Source organism: Gopherus flavomarginatus, chromosome 6 (assembly GCF_025201925.1).
Source record: "Gopherus flavomarginatus isolate rGopFla2 chromosome 6, rGopFla2.mat.asm, whole genome shotgun sequence".
Classification (NCBI taxonomy): domain Eukaryota; kingdom Metazoa; phylum Chordata; order Testudines; family Testudinidae; genus Gopherus; species Gopherus flavomarginatus.
Window position 1 is genome coordinate 139261004 of NC_066622.1, and position 13270 is coordinate 139274273.

Genomic DNA, 13270 nt, shown 5'->3' on the forward strand with positions numbered 1-13270 from the left:
CAGCTCGCGCCTCTCCCCTGCCTGCTCCTGCTCCTGGAATAGAGCGATTCCCGGCAGAACTGCTGTCTGCTGCCCTAGAGTCCTAGCGCCTGCCCTCCGCTAATGGCAAGGCAGGCTGCCCTTACCCTGCCCTAGCCCTGAGCCTCTCCAAGGCCCCAGCCCCTCATCCCCAGCCAGAGCCCTCGTCCCCCTGCACCCTAATCCTCAGCCCCAGCCAGAGCCCTCATCCCCCCGCACCCTAATCCTCATCCCCAGCCAGAGCCCTCATCCCCCCGCACCCTGATCCTCATCCCAGCCAGAGCCCTCATCCCCCCGCACCCTAATCCTCATCCTCAGCCAGAGCCCTCATCCCCCTGCACCCTGATCCTCATCCCCAGCCAGAGCCCTCATCCCCCAGCACCCTGATCCTCATCCCCAGCCAGAGCCCTCATCCCCCTGCACCCTAATCCTCATCCCCAGCCAGAGCCCTTATCCCCCCACACCCTGATCCTCATCCCCAGCCACAGCCCTCATCCCCCTGCACCCTGATCCTCATCCCCAGCCAGAGCCCTCATCCCCCTGCACCCTGATCCTCTGCCCCAGCCCTGAGCCCCCTCCTGCACACCCACCCCCTGCCCCAGCCTGGAGCCTGCACCCAGCACCCAAACCCCATCCTAAAGCCTGCACCCTGCACCCCTTCTGCACCCTAATCCCCAGCCCAGTTCTGCACTCCAGACCTCCTCCCCCAAGCCCCCTCCCAGAGCCTTAGGCAGGTGGGGACGGAGTTTGGGGGGCAGAATTATGGGGTGGGTTCTGGGCACCACCAAAATTTCTACAAACTTGCCACCCATGCTGACTTCTGCTCATGGTGGGTCCCCTTTAAGGGAGCTGGAGGGGCTGCCTGGACAGCATATGGCTCTAGCGGCTATGGGGGGAGCCCCAGGGGCCGGCTACAGTCACCAGGGGACCTGACCCTGAGGGGCAGACACACGGCCTGCTAGGCCCTCATGGCTGCCCCCAGTGCCCCCGGCAGGGCCGGGCCGCATCCCCTCAGGGCCCCAGCGAGAGGCCTCGCCCTGGGAGCAGCAAATCCCCAGCCAGCCCCATCAATTATTAACAGCCCTGGGGCTGGAGGCTGCAGTGGGGCAGCAGCTCTGAGCTCCCCAGGCCCCGCGATGGCACAGCCCCCCAGGCTCCTCGCCCCTCTCAGGCTGGGGCTGGCAGCATCTCGCTGGCTCAGCACCCCTGCCACGCCAGGGGCCCGGCTCGACCTGCGGGGCATCTTCCCCCCGCTCACCACCCCCTTCACAGGCCAGGCGGAGGTGGATTACAGCCGGCTGGAGGAGAACCTGCACCGCTACGCCACGGTCCCCTTCCGAGGTGAGGCCGGCCGGGTGGGGCCCAGCACCCCCCAACTCTGCACAGCGGGGCCTGGTTATCCCTGGGCATGGCCAGCCTGGCTGGCATAGGGTCTGCCCCTGCCCCGCCACACAGAACTCTGCCCCACCCTCATCCCCCCACCCTGCCCAATTCCACATGCCCCCGCCCTCTCCCCACCCCCTCGCCCTGCCCCCCACACTCCCACCCTACCCAATTCCATGCACCCCAGTCCTGCCACCCATACCCCACCCTACCCAATCCTACACACCCCGCTCTTCCACCCAATGCCCCACCCTGTCCTGCCCTACATCTCCCAGCCCTACCTATGTTCCCCCCACACCCTGCCTGTGTGCCCCACCCTGCCCAATTCCACACACACACACACCCCAGCCTGGGCATGGGGCAGGCAGGGTGCTCGGGCCACGGCGGCTAGAACTGGCCGAGGGCACTAGGGGGCGGAGGGTTTTCCTTTGGGCTTGGCCCCCACTCAGTGCCCAGTCAGACCGACGTGGGGAAGGCTCCTGGCCCCGGCCAGGTTCTAGGCCAAGCCCGGAGCCTGGGCGGCAACGTCCCAGGACAAGGGGCACGCTGCCTGGCTGGGGCTCCTGGCACACATCTGCCGTTGGGCCAGGGCCAGGTCTGTCACAGCTCATCTGGACTAGGGCCGAACGGCTGTCTCCATGCCCAGCTGCCTCCGTGCCGGCCCTACACTCAGCTGGCCCCACACTCAGCCGCTTCCACTGTCGGGACCCTGCTCGGAGACTCCCAAGCGCAGAGCCCTGCTCCCCTGGCCCCAGGCTCTCCCTGGCCCTGAGACCAGCAGGCACGGCAGGGCCAGGTGCTTCCCTCACAATGCCCCCCTCCCTGGTGACTCAGGCACTGCCCAGGGGGAGCAGGGAGGCTGAGCAGCTGGGACCCACGCCTGCTCCCTGGGTGTCGTTCTGCCCAGCATGGCCCAGCTGTCCCATGAGCCCCAGCCCCCTGCTCTTGCCTTGCCCTGACCGCAGCCTTATGGGGTCAGCCAGGGCCTCACACTGCTGGAAAGTGGCGCTGGCACTGGGGGCTGCCCTGCTGCTGGGGGCCGGCGCCCTGTTCCTGTGGCGGAGGAGGAGGGGCTGTGGGGGGGGCCGCCCGGCACCGGAGCAGGCTCCGCACTGGATCAGGTCGTACTACAGCTGCTTCCCCAAGGAGAGCGAGGCCGCAGGGGCAGAGGAGAGGCCCACTGGGCGCTGGCGAGCCTGGCAGCACGTGGAGGAGGGGAACCAGGGCACCGAGCGTAGCAGGGAGAGCGATGTCCCGAGGAGGCACCTGGCCGAGGCCCTGCTGCTGCGTGCCACCTCCTGCCAGATCAGCCGCCAGGCCGAGGCAGCCAGGCCCAACCTGGACACGCTCGTCAGCGCGGAGGGAGTGAGTGCCAGGCTGCGGGCCCACGCCCTCATCCAGCGAGGCGGTGCCACGCCAGCTACCGCCCACATGGTCCACTCCAGGCTGGCTCACCGCTGCAGGGACTGAGCCCCAGGGGCTCCTGGCAGCACCCGCCGGTCCCCAGGCTCCATGCTTCCTGCGCCCACACACCGACAGCAGGGACAGCTAGCCAGGACCCTGCCCCCTGCCCCTCGGACCCGCTGCTGGCATCACCGCAGGGCAAGGAGCAAGCGAGGGGATATAGCCAAGGGCAGAACAACGGGTGTGATGAATGCCCCCTGCCCAGCACCCACCCTCTCGCCCCCAGCACGCCTGCAACCTCCTGGCTCATGCATCTGCTTCAGGGCTCCAGGAACATGGGTGCCCCTTCCTGAGCAGCTGCAGTGCTGGCTGGGGAGAACACAGCGCGCCCCTGCCAACGGGCAATAAACTCTTTGCTAGCGTCCCTGTGTGGGGTGATTTGTGAGGGGTGCATAGGGGGGTGAGCACGTGATGGGGGTTTGCGCCCTTGGGGCTGGAGGAGGCCGTGGGCCCTGGCACCTCGTGTGTGTGTGTGTCCCCGTCCAGTCTGCCCCTTCCTGGGCCCCCTACTTGGCCTCCATGCCTCGGTGGGGCTCCAGGGCAGGGCCTGGCACTCACTGGCATGGCAGGGCCTGAGTTTGGTCTCAGCTCTTAGGGCTCCGGTGCCCCAAAGCGAAGGGGCTCTGAGTGCCCCCCAGGAGCATCCGGCCTCATGTCCAGGAGCCAGCACTGTCTGGGCTCTAGGCAGTCAGGCCTGGTGGCTGGAGTGGCAGGCAAAGCTGGACGTAGGGTCTGGACCAGGCCAAGGGCAGCGCTGAAACGGGGGTCTGGGGAAGCCGGGTCAGGGTCGTAGGCTGCAGGTGGTTGGAGTTGGTCCGAGGTGGGCATCAGGATGCAGGGCCAGGGCTGGAGCAGGGCAGGGCAGGGCAGGGGCAGGGTTGCAGGTGGGCTGGCAGCTGAGGGGGTCTGAGGCCGGGAGGCAGCAAGGGGGCTCCTGGCCGGGTGAGGCTGTCACCGGACTGGCCTGTGGCTCTGGGGGGCTGTGGAACACCGGTGCCCGGGGTCACTTGCCCTGCCCAGGGCTTTCACACGGCTCTGCCCAAGGGATGTCACGGCCGCTGCATGGGCAGCCCTGGGCCAGCTGCAGGTTTCACTACAGAAACACCTGCTGGGTCTGCCCAGGAGGGGTACCTGCGTGTCCCTGGGGAGGGCCTGGGTGGGACTCAGCTGGCTCTTGCCCCTGCACAGGACAGATCCAGGGACAAGGGTGGAAGGGCTGGGCTGGGCTGCCAGGCTGGGTGCCCCTGGGGCTGGGCAACTACCCATGTGCCCCCACCCCAGGGCTTGGCACCACCCCCATGTGCCCCCCATCTCAGGGCTGGGCACCAACCCATGTGCCCCCCACCCCAGGGCTGGGCACCACCACCCAATGCCCTTGCCACCTTGGGGACGGGCACTATCCCTCACGCAGCCCCCTAATGGGATCTGGGCACTTCACCCCCACCCAGCCCCTGCTGGCCTAGCACTGCCCCCCTTGGGCCTGGGTCCCGCCTGCCCCCTGTGCGAGGGGCCGGCCAAGGCTCATCCCTGGTGCCGGGGGCGCTGGGGCAGCCTAATGGCTTTGTGCTCTGTCCTGCAGGCTTCGTGGTGCAGGGCTCCAGCGGCGAGTGCCCCTACCTGACGCCCCAGGAACGTCTGGCCGTGGTGAGCCGCGTGCGCCAGGCCGTGCCCAGGGACAAGCTGCTGCTGGCCGGGTCGGGCTGCGAATGTGAGAGCAGGGGCGAGGAGGGGTCCCTGTGGATGTGCCTGGGCGGGTGCCATGGCCAGAGGGCTCCTAACTCCCCTCCTACCCCCGGGTCACAGTCCCTTAGTGCTGCAACACCGGCCTCTGCTCCCCATTTCCTATCCAGGCCTGGGTTCTGCCCCCTCCATCCCCCGCCCCCCAGTGCCTGGGCCCGGACCCCTCCATTCCCCCCCCCACCCTCCAGTGCCTGGGCCCGGACCCCTCCATTCCCCCCCACCACCCTCCAGTGCCTGGGCCCGACCTCTTCATCCCTCACCCGCCCCCCAGTGCCTGGGCCCGGACCCCTCCACACCCCCCCGCGCTCCCCAGTGCCTGGGCCCGGACCCCTCTTTCCACCTCCCCGCCCCTGAGTGCCTGGGTCCGGACCTCTCCATCCGACCACCCCCCAGTGCCTGGGTCCGGACCCCTCCATCCGACCACCCCCCAGTGCCTGGGCCCGGACCCCTCCATTCCCCCCCGCCCTCCCCAGTGCCTGGGCCCGGACCCCTCTTTCCACCTCCCCGCCCCTGAGTGCCTGGGTCCGGACCTCTCCATCCGACCACCCCCCAGTGCCTGGGTCCGGACCCCTCCATCCGACCACCCCCCAGTGCCTGGGCCCGGACCCCTCCATCCTCCCCCCGCCCCCCAGTGCCTGGGCCCGGACCCCTCCATTCCCCCCCCGCCCTCCCCAGTGCCTGGGCCCGGACCCCTCTTTCCACCTCCCCGCCCCTGAGTGCCTGGGTCCGGACCCCTCCATCCGACCACCCCCCAGTGCCTGGGCCCGGACCCCTCCATCCTCCCCCCGCCCCCCAGTGCCTGGGCCCGGACCCCTCCATTCCCCCCCGCCCTCCCCAGTGCCTGGGCCTGGACGTCTCCATCCTCTCCCCCCCCAGTGCCTGGGCCTGACCCCTCCATCCCCCACCCCCTGCGCTCCCCAGTGCCTGGGCCCAGACCCCTCTTTCCCCCTCCCTGCCCCTGAGTGCCTCGGTCCGGACCCTTCCATCCGACCACCCCCCAGTGCCTAGGCCCGGACCTCTCCACCCACCCCCCCCGCCCTCCCCAGCGCCTGGGCCCGACCTCTCCATCCCCCCACTCCCCAGTGCCTGGGCCCGGACCCCTCCATCTCCCCACCCTCCCCAATGCCTGGGCCTGACCTCGCCATTCCCCCCCCCCCGCCCCCAGTGCCTGGGCCCGGACCTTTCCATCCCCCCCGCCCCCCAGTGCCTGGGCCTGACCCCTCCATCCCCCACCCCCAGCGCTCCCCAGTGCCTGGGTCCAGACCCCTCTTTCCCCCTCTCTGACCCTGAGTGCCTGGGTCCGGACCCCTCCATCCAACCACCCCCCAGTGCCTGGGCCCGGACCCCTCCATCCCCCTTCACCCTCCAGTGCCTGGGCCCAGACCCCTCCATGCCACCACCCCCCAGTGCCTGGGCCCGGACCCCTCCATCCCCCTACTCCCCAGTGCCTGGGCCCAGACCCCTCCATCCCCCTCCACCCCCCAGTGCCTGGGCCCAGACCCCTCCATCCCCTCCCCAACCCCCCAGTGCCTGGGCCTGACCTCTCCATCCCCCCGACCCCCCAGTGCCTGGGCCCAGACCCCTCCATCCCCTCCCCAACCCCCCAGTGCCTGGGCCTGACCTCTCCATCCCCCCGACCCCCCAGTGCCTGGGCCCGGACCCCTCCACCCCCCCTGCCCTCCCCAGTGCCTGGGCCCGACCTCTCCTTCCCTCCACTCCCCAGTGTCTGGGCCCGGTCCCCTCTATCCCCATCCTCGTGCCAGTGCCCTGACCCACCATCCTCCTTCTCCTGTCCCCCGGTGCCTGGGCTCAGACCTCTCCATCCCTGCCATTGCCTGGGCCCTGCACCTGGCCCTGGCTGGGTCCCTGTCCCAGGCCCCATGGCCCCACGCGATGCTCTGGCAAGGCTGTGACATGACCTCCCGCTCACCCTCCTCCCCCAGCCACACAGGGCACCATTGCAATGACCGTGGGCATGGCTGAGGCGGGCGCTGACGCCGCCATGGTGGTTACACCCTGCTACTACCGGGGCGCAATGACCAGCGCCGCCCTGACCCACCACTACAGCCAGGTACGGGGCGGAGCGCAGCCGGGGGGCTGGAAGCCAGCCTGGCTCTGGCTCAGTGACAGCTGGATGGGGGAGGGGCCTCTGGGCAAAGGGGGAGGGGCCTGTGGGAGGGAGGAGCCTGCAGGAAGGGGGGTCTCTGGGAGAAGAAGGGGAGGGGCTCTGCAGGGGGAGGGGCCTGTGGGAGGGAGGAGCCTGCAGGAACGGGGGTCTCTGGGAGAAGAAGGGGAGGGGCTCTGCAGGGGGAGGGGCCTGTGGGAGGGAGGAGCCTGCGGGAAGGGGGTCTCTGGGAGAAGAAGGGGAAGGGCTCTGCAGGGGGAGGGGCCTGTGGGAGGGAGGAGCCTGCAGGAAGGGGGTCTCTGGGAGAAGAAGGGGAGGGGCTCTGCAGGGGGAGGGGCCTGTGGGAGGGAGGAGCCTGCAGGAACGGGGGTCTCTGGGAGAAGAAGGGGAGGGGCTCTGCAGGGGGAGGGGCCTGTGGGAGGGAGGAGCCTGCGGGAAGGGGGTCTCTGGGAGAAGAAGGGGAGGGGCTCTGCAGGGGGAGGGGCCTGTGGGAGGGAGGAGCCTGCAGGAAGGGGGTCTCTGGGAGAAGGGGAGGGGCTCTGCAGGGGGAGGGGCCTGTGGGAGGGAGGAGCCTGCGGGAAGGGGTCTCTGGGAGAAGAAGGGGAGGGGCTCTGCAGGGGGAGGGCCCTGGGGGGAGGGGGGAGGCCTATGAGGGGATGGGGCTAGGGTCAAAAAGGGACCTTGGCAGCTCTGGTCAGCAGTGCTGACCGGGCTGTTAAAGACAGTCGGCGGCACAGTGGGGCTAAGGCAGGCTCCCTGGGTGGCCTGGCTCTGCGCGGCTCCCGGAACGGGCCAGCATGTCCCTGCAACTCCCGCTCTGAGCGCCGGCTCCGCAGCTCCCATTGGCCAGCTGCTTCTGGGAGCCACCTCACGAAAGTGCTATCCGGCCAGAGCCCGCAGCCTGAACCCCCTCCCACACCCCAACTTGCTGCCCCAGGCCTGAGCCCCCTCCCGCACCCAAACTCCCTCACAGAGCTGCCCCTGGACCCCAACTTCCTGCCCCAGGCTTAACCTCTCCCCCCAACTCTCTCCCAGAGCCCACACCCCCTCCCATACCCCAACTCCCTCCACCAGGCCTGAGCCCCCTCCCGCACTCAAACTCCCTCACAGAGCCGCCCCCGGACCCCAACTCCCTGCCCCTGGCCTGAGCCCCCTCCCGCACCCAAACTCCCTCCCAGAACCCGCACCCCCTCCCACACCCTGACCCTGAGCCCCCTCCCACACCCCAACTCCCTGCCCCAGGCCTGAGCCCCCTCTTGTGCTCAAATGCCCTCACAGAGCCCCCCACCCCCACCCCAACCCCAGGCCTGAGCCCCCTCCCACACCCACACGCCCTCCCAGAACCCGCACCCCCTCCCACACCCTGACCCTGAGCCCCCTCCCACACCCCAACTCCCTGCCCCAGGCCTGAGCCCCCTCTTGTGCTCAAATGCCCTCACAGAGCCCCCACCCCCACCCCAACCCCAGGCCTGAGCCCCCTCCCACACCCACACGCCCTCCCAGAGCCCACACCCCCAACCCCCTGCCCCAGGCCTGAATTCCTCCCACACCCAAACTCCCTCCCACACCCCAAGCCCCTGTCTCAGGCCTGAGCCCCCTTCTGCACCCAAACTCCAGGGTTGCTAACTTTCTACTTGCACAAAGCTGAACACTCTTGGCCTCCCCTGCCTAACCCCTCCTCTGAGGCCCTGCCCCTGCTCACTCCATCTCCCCTCCCTCTGTCGCTCGCTCTCCCCACCCTCACTCACTACCTCCTTGTCACAGGGCTGGCTCAGGGGGTTGGGATGCGGGAGGGGGTGAGAGCTCCAGCTGGGGGTGTGTGGGCTCTGGGCTTGGGCTGAGGATGAGGGGTTTGGGGTGCAGGAGGGGTCTCCAGGCTGGGGCTGGAGCCAATGGGTTCAGAGTATGGAAGGGGGCTCAGGGCTGAGGCAGGTGGTTGAGGTGTGGTATGGGGTACAGGCTCTGGGCTGAGGGTGCAGGTTCCAGGGCGGAGCCAGAAATGAGGGGTTTAGGAGGGGGCTGTGGCTGGGGCAGGAGGTTGGGGTGCGGGGACTGTGAGGGCTCTGGCTGGGGATGAGAGATTTGGGGTGTTGGAGGGTGCTCCAGGCTGGGACCAAGGGGGTTGGCAGACATGAAGGGGATCAGGGCTAGGGCAGGGGATTGGGGTGCGGGGGTGGGCTCAGGGGGTGCAGGCTCCAGGTGGCGCTCACCTCGAAGCAGCAGCATGTCCCTGCTCCAGCTCCTGTGTAGAGATGTGGCCAGGTGGCTCTGGCGCTGCCCGATCTGCAGGCGCCGCCCCCGCAGCTCCCATTGGCTGTGGTTCCTGGAGTCAGCGCTTGGGATGGGGGCAGTGTGCAGAGCCCCCTGGCTGCCCTTATACGTAGGAGCCGGAGAGGGGACTTGCCGCTGCTTCTGGGAGCTGTGTGGAGCCAGGGCAGGCAGGGAGCCTGGCTTAGCCCCACTGGCGGCAGGCTGTATTCCCCTGTCCTATGGGCCCATGCCCAGCGCACCTTTGTGTCCGCAGGTAGCAGATGCGTCGCCAATCCCCGTGGTGCTGTACAGCGTCCCAGCCAACACCGGCCTGGAGCTGCCCCTGGAGGCCGTGCTCACCCTGTCGCAGCACCCCAACATCGTGGGCCTCAAGGACAGCGGGGGTGATGTGAGTGGGGGAGCAGGGGGCCATGTCTGAGACTAGGCAGCCTGGGGAGCCCTCACCCCGCCATGCTCCTGCTGCCTGGCTCAGCCCTGCGGGCTCCAGGCCTCCTGCCCGGGGAGAGGGTGAACCCAGGGACCCGTCACTCCTGCGCTGGGACAGGGGCTTGCCTGGCCGCCCTGATTCTGGGGCTCGGGTAGGGGTGAGCCTGGGGCAGCTGTGCTGGGGCAGCTCAGAGCAGAGCAGCCTGTGGTTCTGGGGCCAGGGCAGTGGTTCTGCCAGCTGGGCACCAGCACAGCCCGAGTGGCTGTTGGATGAGACCTTCAGACCCAGCTGAGGTCCCCTCAGGCTGGGGCCTCTGCCCTGGCAGGGCCCAGCCCCCATCGCCCTTCCCCACCCCACTTTCCTCTCCCCAACAGTGCCATCACCCCTCCCTGCAGCCAAAGTGCATTACAGACACTGACACCCCCCCCCCCCAGCAGGTATCAGGGCCAGTGCCCCTAGCAGACAGGTGGGGAAACTGGGGCACAACACAGTGTGGGGAAGGAACTCTCCCCACGGCCAAGATAAGAACCCAGGAGTCCTGCCACACACACACACGCACACGCCCCCTCCGCCCAGTCCCTGTAGAATCTCCCAGGAGCCATCTGGGCCGCAGCCATAGTGCTGCTCGGGGGTGGAGCCTGTTACTCTTGCGAGGGTGCCACGGGTGAGTTGTTTGTGTAGGACCTACCTCATGGGTGTAGTGGAGCTAGGGTGCTTTGCCTAGTGACCTAGCTGGTGCCCTGGCAGCCAGCTGGCCTTCTGGAGCCTGCCCAGCTCACGGTGCCCACAGCTTCACCGTGGCACTTGGGGCCGTAGCACCCAGGGTGTTCCTTGCGCCCAGCAGGACACGTTGTGTCTCCCCAGATTACCCGGCTGGGGCTGATTGTCCACAAGACGCGGACGGAGGAGTTCCAGGTGCTGGTGGGATCGGCTGGATTCCTGATGGCTGGCTACGCCATAGGTAGGGGCAGCCTTTCCTCTGTGGAGCTTCACTCCCCCCCCGCCCCGCCGCAGGGGGATGGTATTGGGGCTTCGGGGGGTAGGGTGGGGGTGCTGACTATAGCACGCTGTGGGGGGAAGAGGAGCCAGGGAGATGTGTTTGAGGGGACAGCTGTTGGGGCAGGTTGGGGTGCCAGGGAAGGGGTTAGGGTCCTGGGGGGCATGATGGGGTGCAGGTAGTGGGGTCAGACAGGTGTTAGGGTGCTTGGGGTGATAGGGTGCAGGATGTGGCGGTACAGAGGGGGATGGGGTGCTGGGGAGGATATGGTATGGGGTGCAGGATGTGGGGGTGCTGGGGAGGATGGGGTGCAGGATGTGGGAGTGCAGGGGAAAGGAGGGGGCAGGGGGCAGGATGTGTGAGTACAGAGGTGGGGTGCTGGGGGAGGATATGGTACAGGGTGCAGGATGTGGGGGTGTGGAGGGGGTAGGGTGGTGGCAGGAGGTCGGGGTGCAGGATGGTGGCCAGGCCCTGGGTACTCTACTCCCTGCCCTCCAGGTGCCTGCGGGGGGGTCTGTGCTCTTGCCAACGTGCTGGGAGCCCCGCTCTGCCAGTTGGAGCATCTGTGCCAGGAGGGACGCTGGCAGGAGGCCCAGGCCTTGCAGCTCCGGCTCATCGAGCCCAACGCAGCGGTAAGAGACGTTCCCGGGCTAGGGGATACGGGCGCTTTTCGGCACAGCCCAGCGCAGGGCAGAGCCCCTGGGCTCCAGGGCTTCAGAGCAGAGCAGCTCCCAGGGGCATGAGAGAGCAGTTTTCCTTGGCCTGTTGTGTAGGCAGCAGGTCGGGACTGAGGGGCACCAGCAGAGCTGGGGGAGCCCAGGCTGGGCTAGCAGGGGGCTGTGGGTCGGGATTGAGATGGTGGGGGGGATCCCAGGGCTGGGCTAGCAGAGGCTGCAGGTCGGGATTGAAATAGGGGTTTGGGGGGGATCCCAGGGCTGGGCTAGCACAGGCTGAAGGTCAGGGTGCAAGACATGGGCAGAGCTGGGGGAGCCCAGAGCTGGGCTAGCAGGGGCTGTGGGTCGGGATTGAGATGGGTGGGGGGAAATCCCAGGGCTGGGCTAGCAGGGGGCTGTGGGTTGGTACTGAGATGTGAGGATCCCAGGCTGGGCTAGAAGGGGCTGCGGGTCGGGATTGAGATGGGGGCAGATCCCAGGGCTGGGCTAGCAGGGGCTGTGGGTTGGGACTGAGATGTGGGGATCCCAGGCTGGGCTAGAAGGGGCTGCGGGTCGGGATTGAGATGGGGGAGGATCCCAGGGCTGGGCTAGCAGGGGCTTGGGTTGGGGTGCAGGGCATGGGCAGAGCTGGAGGAGCCCATGCTGGGCTAGCAGGGGACTGTGGGTTGGGACTGAGATGGGGGGATCCCAGGGGTGGGATCCCAGGGCTTGGCTAGCAGGGACTGCGGGTCGTGGTGCAGGGCATGGGCAGAGCTGGGGGGGGATCCCAGAGCTGGGCTAACAGGGGCTGCGGGTTGGAGTGCAGGGCATGGGCAGAGCTGGGGAAGCCCAGGGCTGGGCTAGCAGGGGCTGTGGGTCGGGATTGAGATGGGAGGGATCCCAGGGCTGGGCTAGCAGGGGCTGTGGGTCAGGGTGCAGGGCATGGGCAGAGCTGGAGGAGCCCAGGCTGGGCTAGCAGGGGGCTGTGGGTCGGGATTGAGATGGGGGCGGCGATCCTAGGGCTGGGCTAGCAGGGGGTGGTGAGTCGGGGTGCAGGGCACATTCATGAGCCCTCTGCTCTCCCCTTCCAGCAATTCCGCTGCGTGGCAGGGTCTGGGCGCCCAGGAGTGTCAGGGAAGGTGGGGAGATGCCCCAGCCCCAAGGCAGAGGGCAGCCTGCCAGGCTGGGCTGGAGGCGGAGCACAGGCAGGATGCCCAGTGCCTCCCTTCCCCGGTGGGAAGTGCCCGGAACAGCATATGCTCTGGCACCAGCGCAGCCCCCCCAAGCTCCTGAACTTCCCTTCGTCCAGACAGGGCAGGGCATGGAGGGGGACAGCTGATGGGGGGTGCAGGGGGGGGGGGCAGGCCAGCCTCTCAGCGTGTCTCTGGCACCTGCAGGTCACCCGCAAGTTTGGGATCCCGGGGCTGAAGCAGGCCATGGAGTGGTTCGGGTACCACGGTGGGCCCTGCCGCGCCCCCCTGCGCCCGCTGAGCGAGGCCCAGCTGGAGGAGCTGCGCAGGGACTTCCGCATCAATGGTTGGCTGTGATGGGGGAGAGGAAGGGGGTCCTCCCTCCTCTGCTCACCTTCCCCTCACTGGCACCCTCCCCTCCGCTTCCCAGGATCCCCCAAGTCCCCTAGCTGCCCAGCCCCCAACCTTGCTGCCTGCCCCATAGAGCTGGCCAAGGGGGTGCAGCGCCTCCCCGCACAAGCCCCCTGTGGCAAGGCAGAGCCAATTCACAGGCCTCAGCAATATGGCAGAGTCCCAGGTCCCTCCAACCCCTGCGTGGGCCCAGAGCCACCCTTCCCCCTCCCACCCCCGTCACTTCCCTGGAGAGGTCTGGCAGTCCCGGTGCCGGGCAGCCCCATGCAGGGTGGGGGGTGGGGAGTCGGGAGGGGCAGCGTCCCTGGTGCACCGTGAGCTGTCAATAAACCCCTGGCATCTGCACTGCGCCCGCCTCTGCCCTCCTCACTCAGAGAAGGTGGAGCTGCCCCTGCACCCTGGAGGAGGCACGCTGCTCCCTGGAGATGCCTCCTGGCCGGGGGGGGGGCGTGGGGTGACACTAAGGCATTATCCTCTCTCGGCAGGACCAGGGAGCTTGGGCAGGCACACGCCAGTTCCCAGGGAGGGGCAGGGCTAGCCAGGGCAGGGAAGGGCTATGCCAGCGTATCAGGGCCCTGCCCCAGCACACTG

General features: G+C 68.5%; 1 protein-coding gene across 1 annotated transcript; it reads left to right on the forward strand.

Annotated features, from left to right (window-relative positions):
* The first annotated feature begins 1154 nt into the window (after positions 1-1154).
* On the forward strand, positions 1155-12625 carry HOGA1 (4-hydroxy-2-oxoglutarate aldolase 1). Its single transcript, XM_050960780.1, has 7 exons — positions 1155-1359; positions 4445-4573; positions 6549-6676; positions 9255-9389; positions 10293-10389; positions 10924-11057; positions 12476-12625. Exons 1-7 carry the CDS (start codon positions 1155-1157, stop codon positions 12623-12625), a joined length of 978 nt encoding a protein of 325 aa, XP_050816737.1.
* The last annotated feature ends 645 nt before the right edge of the window (positions 12626-13270 follow it).

Bases quoted from the DNA above. Each gene is read 5' to 3' on its own strand.
- HOGA1 (XM_050960780.1), top strand. From the start codon at position 1,155: ATGGCACAGCCCCCCAGGCTCCTCGCCCCTCTCAGGCTGGGGCTGGCA. The intron at 4,574-6,548 runs GTGAGAGCAGGG...CTCCTCCCCCAG, and splicing joins GGCCGGGTCGGGCTGCGAAT to CCACACAGGGCACCATTGCA. The intron at 11,058-12,475 runs GTAAGAGACGTT...TGGCACCTGCAG, and splicing joins TCATCGAGCCCAACGCAGCG to GTCACCCGCAAGTTTGGGAT.